The sequence below is a fragment of the Psittacula echo genome, assembly GCF_963264785.1.
Source record: "Psittacula echo genome assembly, chromosome: 5".
Taxonomy (NCBI): domain Eukaryota; kingdom Metazoa; phylum Chordata; class Aves; order Psittaciformes; family Psittacidae; genus Psittacula; species Psittacula echo.
The window spans coordinates 1,163,207-1,181,665 of record NC_137739.1 but is presented as its reverse complement, the minus strand read 5'-3'; the positions used below and the strand labels follow the sequence as shown (position 1 = coordinate 1,181,665).

At 64.1% G+C, this 18,459-nt stretch overlaps 1 protein-coding gene across 1 annotated transcript in view; it reads right to left on the bottom strand.

Annotated features, from left to right (window-relative positions):
• Positions 1-870: 870 nt before the first annotated feature.
• Positions 871-18,459, bottom strand: part of CASKIN1 (CASK interacting protein 1) — a gene marked incomplete at both ends in the record, with an annotated part of 29,001 nt that continues 11,412 nt past the window's right edge. The window contains 20 exons of the mRNA XM_080617948.1: positions 871-967; positions 1,573-1,963; positions 2,042-4,150; positions 4,229-4,367; positions 4,792-4,893; positions 4,973-5,083; positions 5,355-5,452; positions 7,024-7,111; positions 8,293-8,411; positions 8,519-8,626; positions 10,665-10,880; positions 12,427-12,544; positions 12,614-12,708; positions 13,180-13,288; positions 13,460-13,568; positions 13,653-13,783; positions 14,021-14,116; positions 14,198-14,343; positions 14,427-14,536; positions 16,642-16,693. Of these exons, the coding sequence (XP_080474074.1) occupies positions 871-967; positions 1,573-1,963; positions 2,042-4,150; positions 4,229-4,367; positions 4,792-4,893; positions 4,973-5,083; positions 5,355-5,452; positions 7,024-7,111; positions 8,293-8,411; positions 8,519-8,626; positions 10,665-10,880; positions 12,427-12,544; positions 12,614-12,708; positions 13,180-13,288; positions 13,460-13,568; positions 13,653-13,783; positions 14,021-14,116; positions 14,198-14,343; positions 14,427-14,536; positions 16,642-16,693 (4,544 nt within the window). The remainder of the gene's footprint in view (positions 968-1,572; positions 1,964-2,041; positions 4,151-4,228; positions 4,368-4,791; positions 4,894-4,972; positions 5,084-5,354; positions 5,453-7,023; positions 7,112-8,292; positions 8,412-8,518; positions 8,627-10,664; positions 10,881-12,426; positions 12,545-12,613; positions 12,709-13,179; positions 13,289-13,459; positions 13,569-13,652; positions 13,784-14,020; positions 14,117-14,197; positions 14,344-14,426; positions 14,537-16,641; positions 16,694-18,459) is intronic.

Genomic DNA, 18,459 nt, shown 5'->3' with positions numbered 1-18,459 from the left:
CAAGACACACAGCTTAGTATAATCTAATAGTGTTTTGTTTCTTCTTCTTCTTCTTCTTCTCAAGCTAAAATCCAGTTTTCTCTTGATTTCTTTTAAACTGCTTTATATATAATTGCTAATACTTTTAAATCTTTTAAATATATATTTGTTAAAGTTTATTCTTTTTATTATCTGGGGAGGATGGGGGGGGGCGAAGGGGGAAGGAAATCTGCTTTATATCTTTCTTTCCTTCCCCTCCAATAAATTAATACTTCTTTATAGCTTATCACTGTCCTGTCCCCCCCTTTGCGAGGAGGGGCCGGGCAGGGGCACGTCCCGCTGCCCCCCAGCATCCCTCCATGGGGCAGCCCCGGCCCCTGCGCCGCTGCCAACCACGGCGGAGGGGGAAGGAAGAGCATTGACAAAGGAAGAGTTAAAAGAAATGAGGAGAAAAGAAACCCAAGTGCATTTGCCCACCCGGCCCCGCCACCAGCGCCGTCACCTGCGGTGCCATGGGCCGGTGGCACACGGCGCCGGGGCCGCCGCGCCGGGCAGGGCTTGTGCTACATTCGCGGTGAGCCGCGGCACCGGGGCTGTCGAGGACCCCCCCTCACCGGTACCGTGTCCATCCGGGATGCGCTGCTTTGCTGCTTCTGGTGTTGGGTTGTTTTTTGCTGCTGCAAAAGCTCTGCCGGAGCCGCGCCGAGTCCGTGAGCACAATCCTGAGGTATCTTCTTCTTTGTGCAAACCCCGAGGGACGGGATGTCCGGGAGGGGACGGCTGTACAGAGGGGACGGGGAGGAGGGCGGCGGGGCCGGGGTGGGGGGGGTCGTGGATCGTTGTGCCCTTGTGCCCACGTAAGCCCTGAGGTTCGGGGGGCCCTGGCGCCCCTCACTCCAGCATGGCATCCAGCTGGTCCGCCAGGTCGTCGAACATGCTGCCGATGTCGTCCAGGATGCTCACGGTGCTCTTCGACTCCGCGGCAGAGCTGGGTGAGAGGTGGGGACGGGTCATGGACAGGTATGGGGGCAATAGCACTGTACAACCCCCCCCCCCCCCGCTCCATGCCATGGCCCTCCTGCCCCTTCTGCCCTGCAGAGCTCAGCACCATGTCCCCAGGGTCACCTCCTCAGTGTCACCTCCCCAGCATCACTGCATGGCTGGGTCCATGCTCCGGTTCAAGGTCCCCTAATGTCACCTCTCTAAGACAGTGCACCCACGTGCCCAGCTCTCCCTGTCTGTTCTGCTCCAGCACCATGTTCCCCATGGTCACTGCATGGCTGGGTCCAACCCAGCCCCAATATGCTCCAGTTCAAGGTTCCCCATTGCCACCTCTCCAAGACAGTGCACACAACGCCCAGGAATCCCTGCCCATCCTGCTCTGGATCTGGTGCCCTCTCCAGTGTCACCTCCTCAACATGGTTCCAACCAAAGGCTCGTGATGCTCTTGAAGAGCATCCTTCCAATGTCACCCCCGCACAGGCCCACTCCCACCATGGTGGCACAGCCCAAACCCCTGTTACCTCCTGTCCCGCTCCATCCCCATGCCCAGCACAGCCCCGCACCCTCCCCATTGACACCGGCCACCCTTACTCTGGCGCTTGGCTGTCCTCCTGCTTGATCTTCTCCTCCACAGCCTGCAGCGCCGCGGCCAGGGACGCGCTCGTCTCCTCCAGCTTCTGCTGCGCCAGCTCGGAGCCGGCGCTGTCGACGGAGGGGCTGGCGATGGCGGAGCGCGGCGGCTTCACCGGCACGGGCTGCGCACCGGGCGACAGCGGCTTGGCGGGGCTGGAGCACAGCGAGGGCGGCGTGCTGGACGGCTTGACCGTGCCGGCACCCAGCTGCCGCGCTGGCGACGGGGCCGGCGTCGAGCCGGCGCTCACCGACTGGATGGCAGCGTGGGGCTTGGGGGGCTTCGGTGCCGTGGGGGGCGGCGTGGGCTTGGGGGACACCGGCGGCGGCGTGCCATGGACCCGCTTCACCTCTGCGGAGAGAAGGGGCACAGGGGTGGTGGGATGCGCGGTGCCACCCCACTGGGGAGCAAGGGGGGGTTGGCACTTACCTGGGCTGCCGGGGCTCGGGATGGGCACCTTTTTGGGGATGGGTGCGGGTGGCCCGGGCACCTTCTGCGGCAGCTGTGCCAGCACGGGCTTGGGGGACACCGGCGGCTTGAAGGGCTTCTTGTGCTCGGCGGGCGGCGCGGCGTAGTCGGGGCCATCGGTGCGGGCAGCGGGCGGTGGGGTGGCGGGAGGCTCAGCCCCGCTCAGCTCCGAGGCCGGCCGCCGCTTCACGGTGCCGGTGCCGTTCTGGTAGACGGTGAGCGAGGCCGGTTCCAGCGCCGGCTCCTTGTCCTTGGCCTTGGGCCGGCGCTTGACGGTGTCGGACTCGGTGAGCACGAAGCGGACTCCATCCTGCTGGCTCTGCCGGGCCCGGATCCGGCGCTTGAGCGTGGCGCTGGCCTCCACCTTGGCCAGGTCCCCGTGGCGGTGCGCTGGGGACAGCCCCTCGCCCGCCTCGGCCCGCGCTGGCCCCAGTGGCCGCGGCCGCTGCTTGATGGTGAGGGTGCCCTCCTCGGCAAAGGGGATGCCGTCGGGGGAGCCGCCGCGCTCCACCCGCAGCCGCTCGCCGGCGCCATTGGTGCCTGTCTCCGACCGCACGCTGTTGGCGCGCTCGCGGCGGGCGGCTGCCACCAGCCCGGTGACGGGGCCGCTGATGGTCCGGCGCCGGTTCACCACCTCCCCATCCAGCCCGATGGCCTCCTTGTGCTTGACGGTGGCCAGGACGGTGGCCACGCGCGCGCGGTCGGGGCTGCCCGGCGGGGGTCCCGGCTGCAGGTAGTAGCCATCGGGCGCCTTGGCTGGCACCGGGGCCCCGTGTGGCTTCTGCAACGCCAGCGCCCGCGCGCCGCCGCCGATGGAGGACATCTCCAGCATGGCCGCGATGCTGCGCACGCTGCCCGCACTGCCCGTGTCCACGCTGCCGCCCAGGTCGCTGGCCCGACGCTGCTCACGGCGGCTCTCCCCATCGGCAGCGGCAGGGGCCCTGGTGGCCGCCTCTCCCTCGCCATCCTTGGGGAAGTCCTCGGCCATGCCAGCGCTGGAGATGGCGGAGCTGGAGCGCTTCGGTGGCGGCGGCGGCGGCCCCTTCTTCTTGGGCCGGACAGCGAAGGACTGGCTGCGGTTGACGTTCTTGTCGCCGCCGGCGGGGGCCCGCACCGAGTGGCTGCGCCCCACGCGCCGCTGCACCGTGGCGTAGGGCCCCGCGTCCGGCACCAGCAGCTCGTCCCGCTCCTGCTCGCTGTCGGAGGCCGCGTAGCGGTTCAGGCTGTGCGCCCGCTTCTTCGGCCGCCCCGGCTCCTCCTCGCCCTCGCCCGCGGGCGGCAGGCACAGCACCGGCACCGACACCGGCAGCACGGGCACGGCCGCAGGGCTGCCCTCGCCCTCGGCGGGCTGCGGCAGGACATAGGCGAAGCCGCGGTGCGTGGGGGACTGCGGCAGCGAGCGCGGCGACGCGGGGCGCTCGCCCGGTGGCAGGAGCTGCGGGGTCGGCTTCACCTTGGCGGTGGCGTGGGGCACCAACGGGCCCTGCGGGGATGGGGGCCGCGGCTTGCCGGGGGTCTGCGGCGGTGTCAGCTGCCCGCTGGCGGCAGGGAAGGGCTGCCGGGGCTTGCCGGGCACGGGCGGCACGCTGGCGCGCTTCACCGGGTGGCCGTGCCGCGGCGGCCGCCCCTCCTTGTGCGGTGCAGGTTGGCCCTCACCGGCCCCATCGGCCAGGTACTCCTGGCTCTTGGAGATGGCCGCGGCAGGGGCACCGCGGGGGCCATCCCCCAGCAGCTCCTGCGAGCTGCTCATCACCCTGGCGCGGCCGCCCAGCCCCGGCGGAGAGCGGTAACCGGGGCCCGCCGGGTTCACCACCTTCTCCGTGGGCTCCTCGGGGCCCTCGCCCGTCATGGCCACCTGCAGCTCGCTGCTGAGCTCGCTGTCCTGGAACGTGGTCATCTTGGGTGACTGGCACTCGGGGGGCTCCGGCGGGGGGGACTCGATGGCCAGCACCTCCTGGCACGCCGCGGCAGCCGCTTTCCTCTTCAGCGTGCCCGGTTCGTACTTGCCCATCTCGGCGCGCTGCAGCTCCGCCAGCTTCTTCACCGCCAGCATCAGCTTCTTCTGGTGGCCTGGGGGTGGCACGGGGGCATCAGCATCACCACCGGGGATGGAGGCACTGCAGCGAGGGCAGCAGCACCGGACCTTACCCAGCTTGGTGATGCCGATCTCCTGCAAGTCCTCCCAGGTGATGTCGGTGATGAAGTCGATGTTCTCGTAGCCGTTCTCCACCAGCACCTTGTAGTACTGGGACAGGCCGATCATGGAGAGCCACAGCGCCAGGTTGGCCTGGGGGGTACACGGAGCACAGCTTAGTGCTGGATGGCAGCACAGCACCCATGGCATGGTGGTGATCCCATCTTGCTGGACCTTAAAGCTCATCCAGTTCCAACCCCTGCCACGGGCAGGGACAGCTTCCACTGGAGCAGCTTGCTCCAAGCCCCTGTGTCCAACCTGGCCTTGAACACTGCCAGGGATGGGGCAGCCACAGCTTCTCTGGGCACCCTGTGCCAGCGCCTCAGCACCCTCACAGGGAAGAGCTTCTGCCTTGTCTCCAACCTAAATCTCCCCTGTTAAAGCTTGATGTTGGCATCACCTGGCACTGGGAACCCTCATCCCCCTGTGCCACCCTTGCCCAAAGGGGGCAGGGTGCAGGGGACCAGTTACCACCCCGGATGTGGCTTCCCGATCCCCATCCCCACACAGCCCTTACCGGTTTGTACTCCGGCAGCCACTCGGGGATGTTGAGGTTGTTGATCTCAGACGCAATCTTCTTCCTGTGCCCCGGCTTGGTGACACCGATGGCCGTGAGGTCCTGGGGCAGAGCGAGGGGTCAGGGCCACCCCACACCATTGTGCCACCCTCCCCGTGGCACCGCCAGCCCATGGGCTCACCTCAGGTGTCATGCGGCTGATGGTGGTGATGTCGTAGCCGGCGTTGATGAAGTTGGGTGCATAGAGCTGCAGCTGGAACTTGCAGAGCCACTGGTACACGGCCTCTGAGCTCTGCGACAGCGAGAGGGACAGCAGGGCTCAGGGCAGCCCCAGGGATGGGGAACCCATAACCCCTGCCCTGGGCTGTCCCCACATCCATCCATGTGCCAGCAGGGTCTGTGCCATGGGGTGTGCAGGGGCTGGGGCCGTGGGGTCACTCACATCACTGGTTCATGGCATGGCAAAGCCACCAGAGCCATCACAGGGCTGCCACCTACGGCGATGGGTGCTGGACCTGTGCCCCCCTCCCTGGGGTCTCCCCAGCCCAGTGCTCCCCACTCACCTTCCCCTCTGATGGTGGCTCCATTTTCTTCAGCTGGGGCTCGGCGGGGGGCTGGGGCGTGTATGGGGAGCTGGCCACGCTCTGCGACCTCGAGGCACCTACCGGGGAGGCACTGGTCACTGGGGCCAGGGCTGGACACCCCTGGGTGCCACTGCCACGGCCCCCGGGGCAGGCATGGGACAGTGACACCCACCCGGCACAGCAGGACCGAGCACCCTGGGGTACTCTGGATAGGGTCTGTTCCCTTTGGATGGGCAGGGGTGGTGCAGGGCGCTGTGCCCAGGCGCTGCCACTGGCAGGCAGCCCTGTCATTCCTTCCTGGCAAGGCTGGCCATGCTGGCATGGGCCACCAGCACCATGGTGTACACAGCTCCCAGATGCTATGGCAGTGCTGGGGCAGCCACCCTGCACCAGGCAAGTCCCCAGCCCAGCCCTGGTGCTGCAGGACCCTCCATCCTGTGCAGCCCTGAGCAGAGGGACCCAGCCAGAGCCCCCTTTAGAGCAGGTTTCCTGGCTGCACAAAGCCTCCATCCCTGCCGCAGCCATGCCACTGAGTGATGGGGCTCATCCACCTGCTGCATCCCTAGGGGCCCAGCAGCGCACACTGCCCTGTCCCCCAGGGCCCCTGGTGCCCACTCACCCTCCAGCTCGTGCCTTCACCAGCCCTGGGGGGGACAAGGGCTGCCCAGAAATTCCTGCCTCCTATTTCTGATGAGGACCAGCAAGAGCAGCCCCTTTCCCCGGCTGGAAGCTGCATCCTCCCTGCGTGTGTGCATCCGATGTGTGTGCGTGTATCCAATGTGTGTGTGCGTGTATCCAATGTGTGCACGATGTGTGCGTGTGCATCCAATGTGCCTGTGTGTGTGTGTGCATCCTCCTTGCATGTGCATCCCTCCGGCAACTGCATCCCACTTGCGTGGGCATCCTCTTTACATGTGCATCTCTCTGCTGTGTGCATCTCCCTCACGTCTGCATCCCACTTGCGAGTGCATCCTCCTCTCCAGTATGTGCTTTCCCCCTCCTCCAGCAACGTGTGCATCCCCTCTGTGTACGTGCATCTCCCCTCTGTGTGTTCATCCTCCTCTATACGCGCATCCCCTCTGCGTGTGCATCTCCCCCCCCGTGTGTGCATCCCTGCTATGCATGTATCCCCCTCCCCGTGTTCACATCCCTCCCTCCCAGGCTCCCATCCCCTCTGCATGTGCATCTCTGCAGCCCGAGCATCCCCCCACGCTCATCTCCCACGTGTGCATCCTCCTCACATGAGCATCTCCCATCTGGCCCCCCCCCCAAAGCTTGTGCCTCCCCCGTGCCGTGCCCATGCTCCCCGCTGCCAGGGCAGCCCCCAGCCCTCAGCCCCCCCGGTTGGCGGTGCCGGCCGCGGCTGGGACTCCGGTGGGGCTGGTGGGGGGCCAGGGGAAGGGAAGGGGCCGGGGAGGAACGCTGCCGTCCCCTGCCCGCCGCGCCGCCCCCCTACCCCCCCACGGGGCCCCCACTAACCGAGGCAGGAGAAGGCCTGGCAGCAGCCGAAAGGCGACAGAGTCATTTTTTACCCACACGTTTTCCTTCTGGCGACGGGCGCCGTGGCAATAAAACAAAAAGACAGATCCCTGGATCCACGGCGCGCCCGCGGCAGGGCCAGGGCTGCTCCTGCTCCGGCAGCACGCACCTGCGGGGATGTCCTGCGCCTTGGCCGGCCCATCGCCCACGGCACACTCTTGCGCAGAAGCCTTCTGGGAAAGGACGGTTGCCAGCAGCTGAAAAACACCCCGGGAAAGGGGGGAAGAGCAGGCAGGAGTGAGGCGGGTGCTGCGGGCGCCGCTGCGGGTGCTGCGCCCGGGCGAGGGTGGGCAGGGAGAGGCGCAGCGGATCCAGGCTGCGGCGGGGAGAGCGGCGGCAGCACAGATGGTGCCTCGCAGGCGGCGAGTGCCCGCGGTGCCCCGAATCCAGCCCGGCACATACCCGGCACATACCCGGCACAGGCTGCTGGTGCTGGTGGAGGGGGGACCCCCATTGCAAAGCAGAGCCCAGCATCACTAAGGCAGGATGCCAGGGGAGATGGGGTCATAGGTGCCTCAGGCCAGGGCATCCCACGGTGCTGCACAAAGCACAATGTGCCGGCAGTAGCATCAAGATGCAGTGGGCAGAATGCCAACGGCAGCATCAGGATGCAGTGGGCAACATGGCGGCAGCAGCATCAGGATGCAGCAGGCAACGTGCTGGCAGCAGCATCAGGATGCAGTGGGCAGAATGCCAACAGCAGCATCAGGATGCAGCGGGCAACATGCTGGCGGCAGCATCAGGATGCAGTGGGCAGAATGCCAACAGCAGCATCAGGATGCAGTGGGCAACATGGCGGCAGCAGCATCAGGATGCAGCGGGCAACGTGCTGGCAGCAGCATCAGGATGCAGTGGGCAGAATGCCAACAGCAGCATCAGGATGCAGCGGGCAACGTGCCAGCAGCAGCATCAGGATGCAGTGGGCAATGTGCCGGCAGCAGCATCAGGATGCAGTGGGCAACGTGCCGGCATCAGTGTGCAGTGTGCTGTGTGCTGGCAGCAGCTGGCAGATGCTCTGTGCAGTGTGGAGCTGCAGTGTGCAGTACGCCAGCAGTGTGCAGTGCAGTGCAGGGGGACCCTGCAAGTGGCAGCAGAGACACAGCACACGGCTTTAGCAGGATCCTGCACGCACAGGCAGCCCCTGAAGCACAGCAGGACATCGTGCCAGGTCTAAGTTTCCATCGGGAGCGGACACGCTGGTGGCTACCATCAGTGACGCTGTGGGTGCAGGTAGAGCCTACAGGATCCATCTGAGCATCAATCCCATCAGGGACCAAGGGCAGCCGCCAGGGCAGCAAACACCTGCACCAGTGCCGGTGCCCGGCCCGGAGCCGAGTGCCACCACGGGCTGGCACGGCCACCTCGGGGCTCCTCTTACCTTGACACCTTCGGAGCCGGCGTGCAGGGCATGCGCCCCGCTGCCCGCGCTCTGCCCGCTGCCTGAGCTGCGCGCCGAGGCCACGCTGCCCGTGCTGCCCAGGCTGCTGCGGTCACCACCTGCACAGAGAGAAGATGCATCAGGGCACCGAGCACCATGGCCAGGATGGGGCACACCGCGTCCCACCACGGCTGCGTGCTCCCCATGGGGACAGGGAGGGTCGTACCTGTGAAGGGTTTCCGCAGCACCCAGATCTCCTCCGTGGGCGCCGGTGCAGCCGATCCGCCCTGCGACGGCGAGAGGTGCGATGGGCTCATGTCGGCCCCGCGGGACCCTTGGTGCCAGAGCAGAGAGAGCAGCCATCAGGCATGCGTGGCTCTGTGCGCTCAGGCTCGCAGCAGTGCAGCACGGGACGAGGTGACCCAGGGCCCATCACTGCCACACGCAGTGAAGGTGTGGGGTCCGCAGCCATGCCCAGGGGTGCCAGCGCTGTCCCAGGGGCTGGTACCACCCAGATAGATGCCACGGGGTGACAGTGACCAACCTGGGACCCCATCACACAGGGCTCTCCCTTCCCTACCGCCAGACCTGTGCCAGGATACCCCAGCGCCCCAGCTCAGCCCAGGCAGAGCACAGGGACTGTGTTGTCCCTGTGCAGAGCAGGATGGGGCCATGACCCAGTGCAGGGAAGCAAAGTTGAGCAGCGGGGACCAGAGTTCCCACTTCCCTGTCTCCAGGCCAAGATGGTGCTGGCCATGCCCCTGCGGCTGCCTGCACCCATCTGAGGCAGGATGCAGGGGCCATGTGGGGCCAGGAGTGAGAGCTGAACCCCCTGTGCCCCCCAGGGTGCCCCATGGCAGGCAGTGACACAGCAGTGGGTGAGAGAATCCAGCCACCCCGAAGCACCGCTCCATCACCAGCTCACCGCACTGCCCACCTCTGCCACCTCCTGCTTGCACCAGGGCCACCAGGGATGCCCACAGAGAGAGCACAGCTCAAACCAGCACCAGATGAGATGGACACCAGCCCTGGGAAGCTTGGCACTGCCACAGCCCCAGCACCAGCCACCAAGGACCCCGGCTCAGCCCAGTCCCACCACCAGCTTCAGTCATTGCCACCCCAACACTGCCTGTTTCAATTCCTTAAGCCCTTCGCCCTGTTAGCAGTCAGAGGGATGGTCCGAGGTGATAAAGTCACTGAAGAAGCACCAAGGGGACAAATGGCCACACCATGATCACGATGGGACATCCCTGAACCGCACCGAGAGGAGCCTGCGCTGCTGGGCTAAGGCTCTGTGCAACCCAGCACCGAGAGAAACCCTGGGGGAAAGGTTCTGCTCCCTTGTCTCCATCACCAGCACGGCCAGCCCAGTGCTCTCCCAGTGCAACCCACTGCACCACCACCACTGGGGCTCAGGCAAACACTCCCGGTGCCAGAGAGCCGGTGGCAGCCCCCAGGGCATGGCATGGGCTGCACAATGCAAACCCCCCACCAAATACCTGCTCAACACACAGACCTGCAGCATCCATCACCTGCCCATGCCACAGGGATGGTCCCCAGTGTTTATCTGAGCACTGAGCCAGCCCTGAGAGCATCCCCCAGGAAAGCAGACCCAGCATCACAGCCCCAACCTGGTTAGAGCTGCTCATGGGGTGCCAAACACTCTGTGGGAGAGGCAGCAACAGGCAGAGGGTCCCTGTGCCCGTGGCTCCCAGCTGGGCACGGAGCCTGGAGAATGGGTTTGGGGGTCCCCATGCACAGGGGCAGGGTGGGAAGAAGAGCAGGGGCTGTGGGGTGCTGCAAGTGGGATGGGGAACATGGGGTGGTGCAGGAGGGATGGGGAGCACTGGGGTGATCAAGGTGGGATGTGGGACATTGGTGAGATACGGGTGGGATGTGAGTCACTGGGATGGTGTCGGTTGGATGCAGGACATGGGGGTTCTGTGGCTGGGATGTGGGATCCCAGGATGGTGCGGGTGGGATGTGGGACACAGGATGGTGCAAGTGGGATGTGGGACATGGAACAGTGGGATGGGGGTCACTGGGTGGTGCAGGTAGGATGTGGGGCACTGGGGATGTCCCAGCAGCAGAGCCATGGGCCCCGCAGTGCTACAGCAGCGCTGGCAAGGGGGTGCAGTGGAAGGGACATGCATGTGTACACGCATCTGCGCACGCACACGCCTGCATGCACACACACACACATGCACACGCCTGCATGCACACCCACGTGCACGCACTCGCACACGCCTGCACATGGGCAAACACAGCATGGCAGAGGGGGGGGAGAGGCCGAGCGGAGAGAAAAGACTCGATACACACGTTAAAGGCAAAGAAAGAAATCCATCGAGAGCACGAAGCGAGCGGTGAACTACCTTGTCCGTAAGGCGGCTCGTCGGCACTGCTAGGGGAGAGCCTGTGATAGCCAAAGGAACTGAAAAGAGTCTGATGGGAATGTGGTGGTGGAGGTGGAGGTGGAGGCAGGGAATGGAACGGATGGGACGAGGCGTCACCGTTTAGCACAGCAGCCCCGTAAGCCGGGAGCGGGATCTTTTGGTACTGTTGGGGGATTGTTACAGTCTCCCATGAACCTGATAATAAAACATAACAAGAGACAAAATGAAAAGAATCAAAATAATCGAGACCCGCTCGGCGCCACCAGAAAAATGGAAATAAAACGAAAGAACAGAAAAAGAAAGGGGAAAAAAACCAAAGCAGCAAACAAAAAAAGCCACCAAAGGGATGTGGAGAAGCCAGAACCGAGACGGAACCAATGCGGAGCCAAGGAGCAGCAGTGGGAGCTCAGCACAGGGTCCAGCCTGGCGCAGGGTACAGCCCATGGCACATCCCACTGCCCCACGGCGGCTCCCCATGAGGGCATGGACGTGGGGCACATAAAGGCATCCTGGGAAGGGAAGGGCTGCAGCGCTGGCACCCCCCTGCCCAGCTGGCCAAGTGCGACTGCAGCCACCCCACTGCACCCCACGCTGCTGCCCCACTGCACGGAGCTCAGGGCTGCAGCCGATGGGGTGGCCACAGAACCCCACACCCTGGAATCACTGCTACGGAACCATGTGGCATCCCAGGAGCCACGGATCTCATCCCGTGGTACCAGCACACAGCGCACACATTGAACCTCATCCCGTGGGACCAGCATGACCCACACATAGAGGGCGGCTCTACCCCTGCCTGGCCGGCACATGGCACCTCTGTGCCATTCCCTACCCATGTCCCAGTGATGTGGCCACCCTCAAGACTGTGTAGGGCCAGGCAGTGAGGAGCAAGATGGTTGATGCAGGACCTTTCAATGCTGCCCGCAGAGGTACCAGCCCCATTGTGCTGCTCCTGGCAACAGGGACAGCTGCAGGGGACCACACATCCCACAGGTAACCTACAGGGATGGGGATGGGGACAAGTGGCTGCAGGGCAGGGGAGCAGATCCCCAATCCCTGAGACAGCCCGTGGTCCCCATGGGGCAGTGCTGCGTCCCTAGCATGAGTGCCCAACCCCTTCTCAGACCCCGAGCATCAGGTCCTGTGTTCCCACCGCTGCACAATCCCCACACACTGCAGTGATGCTCCCGGCTCTCCCCATACACCAACCTCCTGGCACCACAACTGCCTGCCCAAGCCCAACACCAGACCAGCACTGGGGCTGCTGGCACCAAGCCCCATGTGCAGCAGGGAGGCATTGAACCCGCAGGCACAACAGGGGCAGCGACCCCCCACACTCCATGGGGACACCAGCCCCACAGGCACAGTGGGGACACCAACACCATGCGCTCAATGGGGACATCAGCCCCACGGACTTCACAGGGCACCAGCCCCACATGCATGACGGGGATACCAACCCCACACACTCAGTATCACTGTCCCCGTGCACATGGCAGGGACACCGAGTCCACACACTCAATGGCACCAACCCCACGTACATGATGGGGACACCAACCCCACACATTCCATGGCACCATCACCATGCACACAGTGGGGACACTGACCCCAAAAGCATGACAAGGGCATCACCCCAGCTGGGCTTGACCCCCAACACTCCAGTCCCCCCCAGACCGAAACGGGGCTCCCTGGGGCTGCAGTTTGGGAGCAGCCCCACAGAAAGAATGGAGAAGGGGACATTATTTGCCTGTTCTCTTGCTTATGGCCTCGACGAGGCTGGAGGGGAAGTATCCGATGCGGTCGTTGCCGGTGCGGTTGTCGTGGATGCAGCCCTTCCATCGCCCATCCGCGTGCTGCTCCAGCACCTGTGGGCACGGCCGGGTCAGGGGCCGGTGTCACCAGCGGGGCCCCCCGGCCCCCCCGGCCGCACTCACCGTGATCACATCCCCGGCTTTCACGTTGAGGCTGGTCAGGTCATAGTTGTTGCAATAGTCCTTGATGGCCCGGACCTGCAGAGCGGCGGAGGCATCTGCGGGAAGAGCAGGAATGGCGCTGGGTGCCCATGGAATGGAATCATGGAATGGTTTGGGTTGGAAGGGACCTTAAAGCTCATCCAGTTCCAACCCCCTGCAATGAACAGGGACATCTTCAACTACATCAGACTGCTTCAAACACATCCAGATGATGGCACATCCGTCGCCTCTCTGGGTGACCTGTGCCAGTATTTTACCATCCTCATTATAAAGAGCATTTCCCCTCTCATCCAGGCTCAATCTCCCTCTTTCAGTTTAAAACCATCACCCCTCATTCTATTGCAACAGGCCCTGCTAAAAAGTCTCTCCCCACCTTTCTTATAAGACCCTTTTAAGAACTGAGACCTGCTCTAAGCTTTCTCTTCTCCAGGCTGAACATTCCCAACACTCTCAGCCATTCCTCATAGAAGAGATGCTCCATCCCTCTATCCCCATAGCACCAGCTCACCCACCCGGTGCTCCCCTACCCCTCAGCATCTGCTTGATCTCCTTGCTGGCCTGGCTGGTGGTGAACTGGTTGACGATGTCCAGAGCTGTTTGGTTGTAGGTGTTCCTGACGTGGGCATTGATCCCGCTCTGCAATAGCATGGAAAGAGCTTTGGAAGGCGCTGTCCTCCTCCCTTCCACCCCGTTGGACCTCTTGGTCCTCACTGTCCCCCCCAGCACCCTCTCCCCCATGATCACACCCTGTTACATCCCCATCTGCCGAGTCACCCCCATCCCGCAGCGCTGGGTGGGGGCCCTTACATCCAGCAGCAGCCGCACCACGTCGGTCTTGCCGCAGAGAGCCGCCTCATGCAGCGCCGTGCCCGCCTTGGTCTGCCGGTTGATGTCGATGCCCGCCTGGAGCAGCAGCCTGCAGCGGGGCAGGCGGTGGGCTCAGCCGGGGGCGGGGATGCACACACAGATCCCGGTGCTGCCCCCTGCCCGCGGCACCCACCGGATGATGTCGATGTGGCCGTTCTTGGCGGCGAGGTGCAGGGGGCTGGTGCCGTTGGGGTCGGTGGCGTCCCCCGGCTTGGGCTCCAGCAGCGCCGCGCACATGTTGCTGTTCAGGAGCAGTTGCACCACCTGCATCAGCGAGCACAGACGGAGCAGGGCTGCAACGGCGGCTCAGCCGCCTGCCACGGCCCCGGCCCCTCTCCCAGCCCTGCTCCTGCCCCCTGCCAGCAGCCAGAGACCCGGGTCCCCCCCACTGCCCGTCCCTGATGCTGCCCGGCGCTCCCCAAGGATGCTCCAGCATCCCCAGGGACGTCGCGATGTCCCCATCGTCTTCCCCTTGGTGTCCCCAGCCCTGTGATGACTTACCCCGACCCGGCCAAACTCGCACGCCAGGTCCAGAGGTGTCTTCCCGCAGTTGTCCATGATGCAGGGGTTGGACTGGTGCTGCAGGAGCATCTCTGACTGCGGAGGAGCGAGACCCCAGCTCGGCAAGGGCAGGGAGGGCAGCACGGCCCCCCCCCGGCGCTGCCGGCCCCACCGTACCACGTCGTAGTGCCCGTGCTGAGCTGCCAAGTGCAGGGGGATCTGCCCTTCGTCTGATGGGATGTTCACGGAGGAGCCTGCTTTCAGCACCATCTTCATGGGCTCTTTCTTGCCTTGCCAAGCCGCATAGTGCAGGGGCCGCATGCCTGTGTGTGGCCAGGCTGTGAGTGCCCTCCAGCATGCCAGTACACCCAGAGCCTGCAGAGGGGCAGGGGACCATGACCAGCACCCAGGGGCTTGCCTTTGTTGTCCTTGATGTCCACCGCAGCCTGTGCCTCCAGCAGCAGCGAGATGAGCTCCGTGTTGCCATTAAGAGCTGCATGGTGCAGAGCCGAGAACCTGGGGACCAGCCGCGGTGTCAGGATCCATTGTCCCTGTCCCCCCGGCAGCATGGTCTTCAGCCTGCACCCGTCCCAGCACCCCAGGGCACCCGCTCTGCATCCCCATGTGCATGTGTCCCCAGCCTCCCTCGGTGCCCCAAGCTCTACATCCCTCCATGGGATAAAGAGCCACAGGGACTTTTACACGGCCGTGTTTGAGACAGGAGCCAGCCACATCCCAGTGTGCAACAAGGGCCAGAGGATGGGATGTGACAGCACGGGTGGGGGTTTGGTCTCCAGCCCATCACGTTCCCATGGGGCTCTGCAGCTGCAGGACAAACCCCGCAGCCCATGCAGTGGGATGCAGGGCTGGGGATGCTGCAGGGCTGGTGTGCCTGGGCTGGTGATCCAGGGATGCTGGAGTGAGATGGATGCAGATGCAGATGAAATGCTCCCTGGGGATGCTGAGAAGACCCCATGGGGATGGAGGTAATGGGCAGGGCAGGCACAGGGGTGGCCCCACTGAGGATGGGGGTACCATGGAGCTGCCCTCTCTCCCACTGACTCACTTCTCCAGCCTGGCCCTGGCAGCACGGCCACAGGCACTGGCACAGGGGGACCCAGGCTGCCAGATGGCAGCAGTGCCCCTGCCCGGTGCTGGGGAAAGCCCCCAGTCCTGTGCCCTGCTCTGCTTTCACAGCACCCGGGATGGATGGGCCATGCCAGGAGGCTCATGGCTGGGAAGCAGGCCAGGAGCTGACCTACTTGCTGCTCCTGGCAGCAGCATCCTCCATGCGGCTGCGCTCGCACCCGCTGCCTGCTGCTGCGGGCCCTGTCACACACAGCATCCCCATCCCATCCCCAGGCCACCCGGTGTCACTGGAGCACGGGAACACTGTGGACCCCAATGCCCAAGAGGCAGTCGATGGGGTGATGATCCCATCTGCCCCCCATCACCAGCACCCCGGTCAAGGGGGACACATCTGCTCTGGGTACCGTGTTCCAGCCACCGCGCTCCCTGCGGAGCTGCCGCCTGGGATGTGCTGCAGGAGCAGGGATGTGAGCAGACAGCTCCTGTGGAGCCGATCCCCAGCATCTGCTGGGGAAATGTCAGCGTTTTCCGCCCCGGCGCCCAGCTCAGATCCGCTCAAGATGGTGCCAATCGCAGCCTCCCCCCCCGGGGCTGCCTCAGGGGCTCCCCCCTGGCACAGCCCATTCGGCTGCAATGGCCACACACTGTGCAGGGCACTGTCCTCTGGGGACACCGGCAGGTGGGTGCTCACCCATGGCACCCGCCAGCCCTGCAGTCAGCAAGAGGTGGGGACCGGAGGCACAGCAATGGGGCTGGATCCTTTCCAGGAGCATCACTGAAGGCTGGAGGTGGTGCAGCACCCCCCAAGCCAGCCAGAGCCAGAGGCAGGATGTGAGCAGGACCCTGCCTGCAGCTCTCAATGGCCATCCTACCCCTACCACAACACAGCCCTGTGGTGATGTGCCAGCTCCGGCAGCCACGGCACAAGGTGGTCCATGGGGTGATGCATCCCCTCGCCCTGCCCCGCATCGCGCATTCCAGCCCCTGCCCCATGCAGGCAGCGCCATGCACCCGCCCCACCACTGGCTGATGTGCTCACACGTGGGCACAGAGGCCTGCATGCACACACACACTCAGCTGCACATCTGCACGCTCGCATGCACCAGTGCACGCACACACGTGCTCATGCGTGGCTCAGCAGAGCCGATGTGCTGATGGTACCAAGGGATGCCAATTGCCACGGGGTAAGGATGAGGGACCTGGGCTGCTGCAGCCACGTGTGCTTCCATTCCCGACCTCATCCAGCCCCTCTGCTCAGCACCATTGCCATGGGCACAGCAGAGCCTTCCCTGGGGACCAAGTGGCATCGCCCAGCCCCATGTCCTGCCACCCTGCTCAGGGCAGAGGGACCTTGCGGGTGCAGGGGAGGCTTTGCCCATCCAGACCCTGACAGTTCAACTCCATTGCTCCAGAGAGCCTGGTGCGCCCACACAAGACTCTTGCTCACTGCACCCTGCCATGCACACGCACCCAAGCACACGCACCCCTGTCCATGGCACCCCACTGTGTGCAGGCACTGGGCTCCCACTCACCCATCGGTGTCTTGGAAGTTGACGTTGACTTTCTTTGCGGATCCGAGGAGCTCTGTGAGGGAGGGAAGGGGACAGCACGTGAGAGCAGCACAGGAGGTGGCCAGGGCAGGGACCCAGGGTGCGCCGGGGGGGGATGAAGCTGCAGCTCCAGATCTCCCTCCCCACCGTGGTTTCATCTCCCTGCAGCTCCGCACATTTCCCACCCCACGCTTGCCTTTGTGGGCACACAAAGCACCTCGGGGTGATCCAATCCCATTAACACCCGAGGAGGGATGGAGCCAGATTTACATGAGATTTATCAGGAAAGTGACACTCAGGCTTTGCAGCGAGCCTGCTCTTCCTCCCAGCCCAGCAGCGACACGGAGCAGGAGCAGCAGGAAGAGGAGAGTGGCTGCAGCACGGCAGAGCCCTGGGATGGGGATGCAGCCCTGGTGCCCACCACTGGAAGGGGCATCTTCAGGCAGGGAAGGGACACACGGAGCAGAGGGATGCTCCTGGTGCATCACGCCCATGGCCTTGCGCGCTGCCCCTGTGCTGTGTCTCCTGGCCACCATCCCATTCATTCTGTGGCACAAAAGGCTGTGATGGCAAACAGGGCACCAGCATTAGGAAGAGTGGCTCTGACCCCTGAGCCTGGTCCATGTGTGATGGATGGACCCAGGAGTGGCCAGGGTGGTGGCGGCAGACATTCATCCTTCCCATGCAGAGGCTCCCAGGCTCTGCACCCTCCTGCACCCCATCAGCTGCCTGACAGCCCGAGCTGCAGGGCTTCAGAACAGCCACCACCATCAGCCCCCATCGCCCAGGTCCCCAGAGCACAGAGCTAAAAGGGGGCTGTGGGCTCAGAACCACAGAATCCCAGCATGGTTTGTGTTGGAAGGGACCTTAAAGCTCCTCCAGCTCCAACCCCTGCCACGGGCAGGGGCCCCTTCCACTGGAGCAGCTTGCTCCAAGCCCCTGTGTCCAACCTGGCCTTGAACACTGCCAGGGATGGGGCAGCCACAGCTTCTCCGGGCACCCTGTGCCAGCGCCTCAGCATCCTCACAGGGAACAGCTTCTGCCTAAGATCTAACCTAAATCTACCCTCTTTAAACCATTATCCCCTGGCAGCGTGAAGCCGCTGTCCTTCAAGGGCCCTGGTGCTGGTGCAAACATGGGGTTGATTCTCCACCAGTGCCACACCAGCTCTCACCATCTAAGACCTTGCCCTGGCTCCTTGTGGGTGCCACCACACACATGCTGGTGGCACCCTGCGGTGACATAGAACCAACCCTATGGAACCCCGTCAGCCCAGTGCTGCACCTAAAGCCCTTTCCCTGGCCACTTTGAATCCGTGCCAGGGCCTGAGTGCACCAGGATGCTCACGGCAACTGCCAGAGCTTTAACCAAAGTCAAACCACTGCATGGCTGGAAGTCACTGACTAAGCACTTGGCACGGGCACTGATGGAAGTGCTAAAGAGATTTTGGCAGCCACAACCTCTCCTGCAGGTGCACAGAGGAGGGATTTGCTGCTCCGGTGTGTTTGGTTGAAGATGGTGATGGGGGATGCTGGGGATGGGTGTCAAGGGGTGCAGCGCCAATCCTCAGGCATTGCCTCATCCCAATCCTTTCCTGGGAGCAACCCATGGTTAAAACCAAGCCCTGCAGACCTCTGACATCCATCCATCCGTCCGTCCATCTCTCAGCAAGGACCGGTTAACCCAAGCGGGGCCCATCTTGGGGCCAGAGATCGGAGCCAGTGCCGGGCACGGTGCCGCTCCTGCGCCCTCCGGCTCCTTTTGTCCGCATCCCTGGGGGTGCAGCTCTGCCCCCTTCTC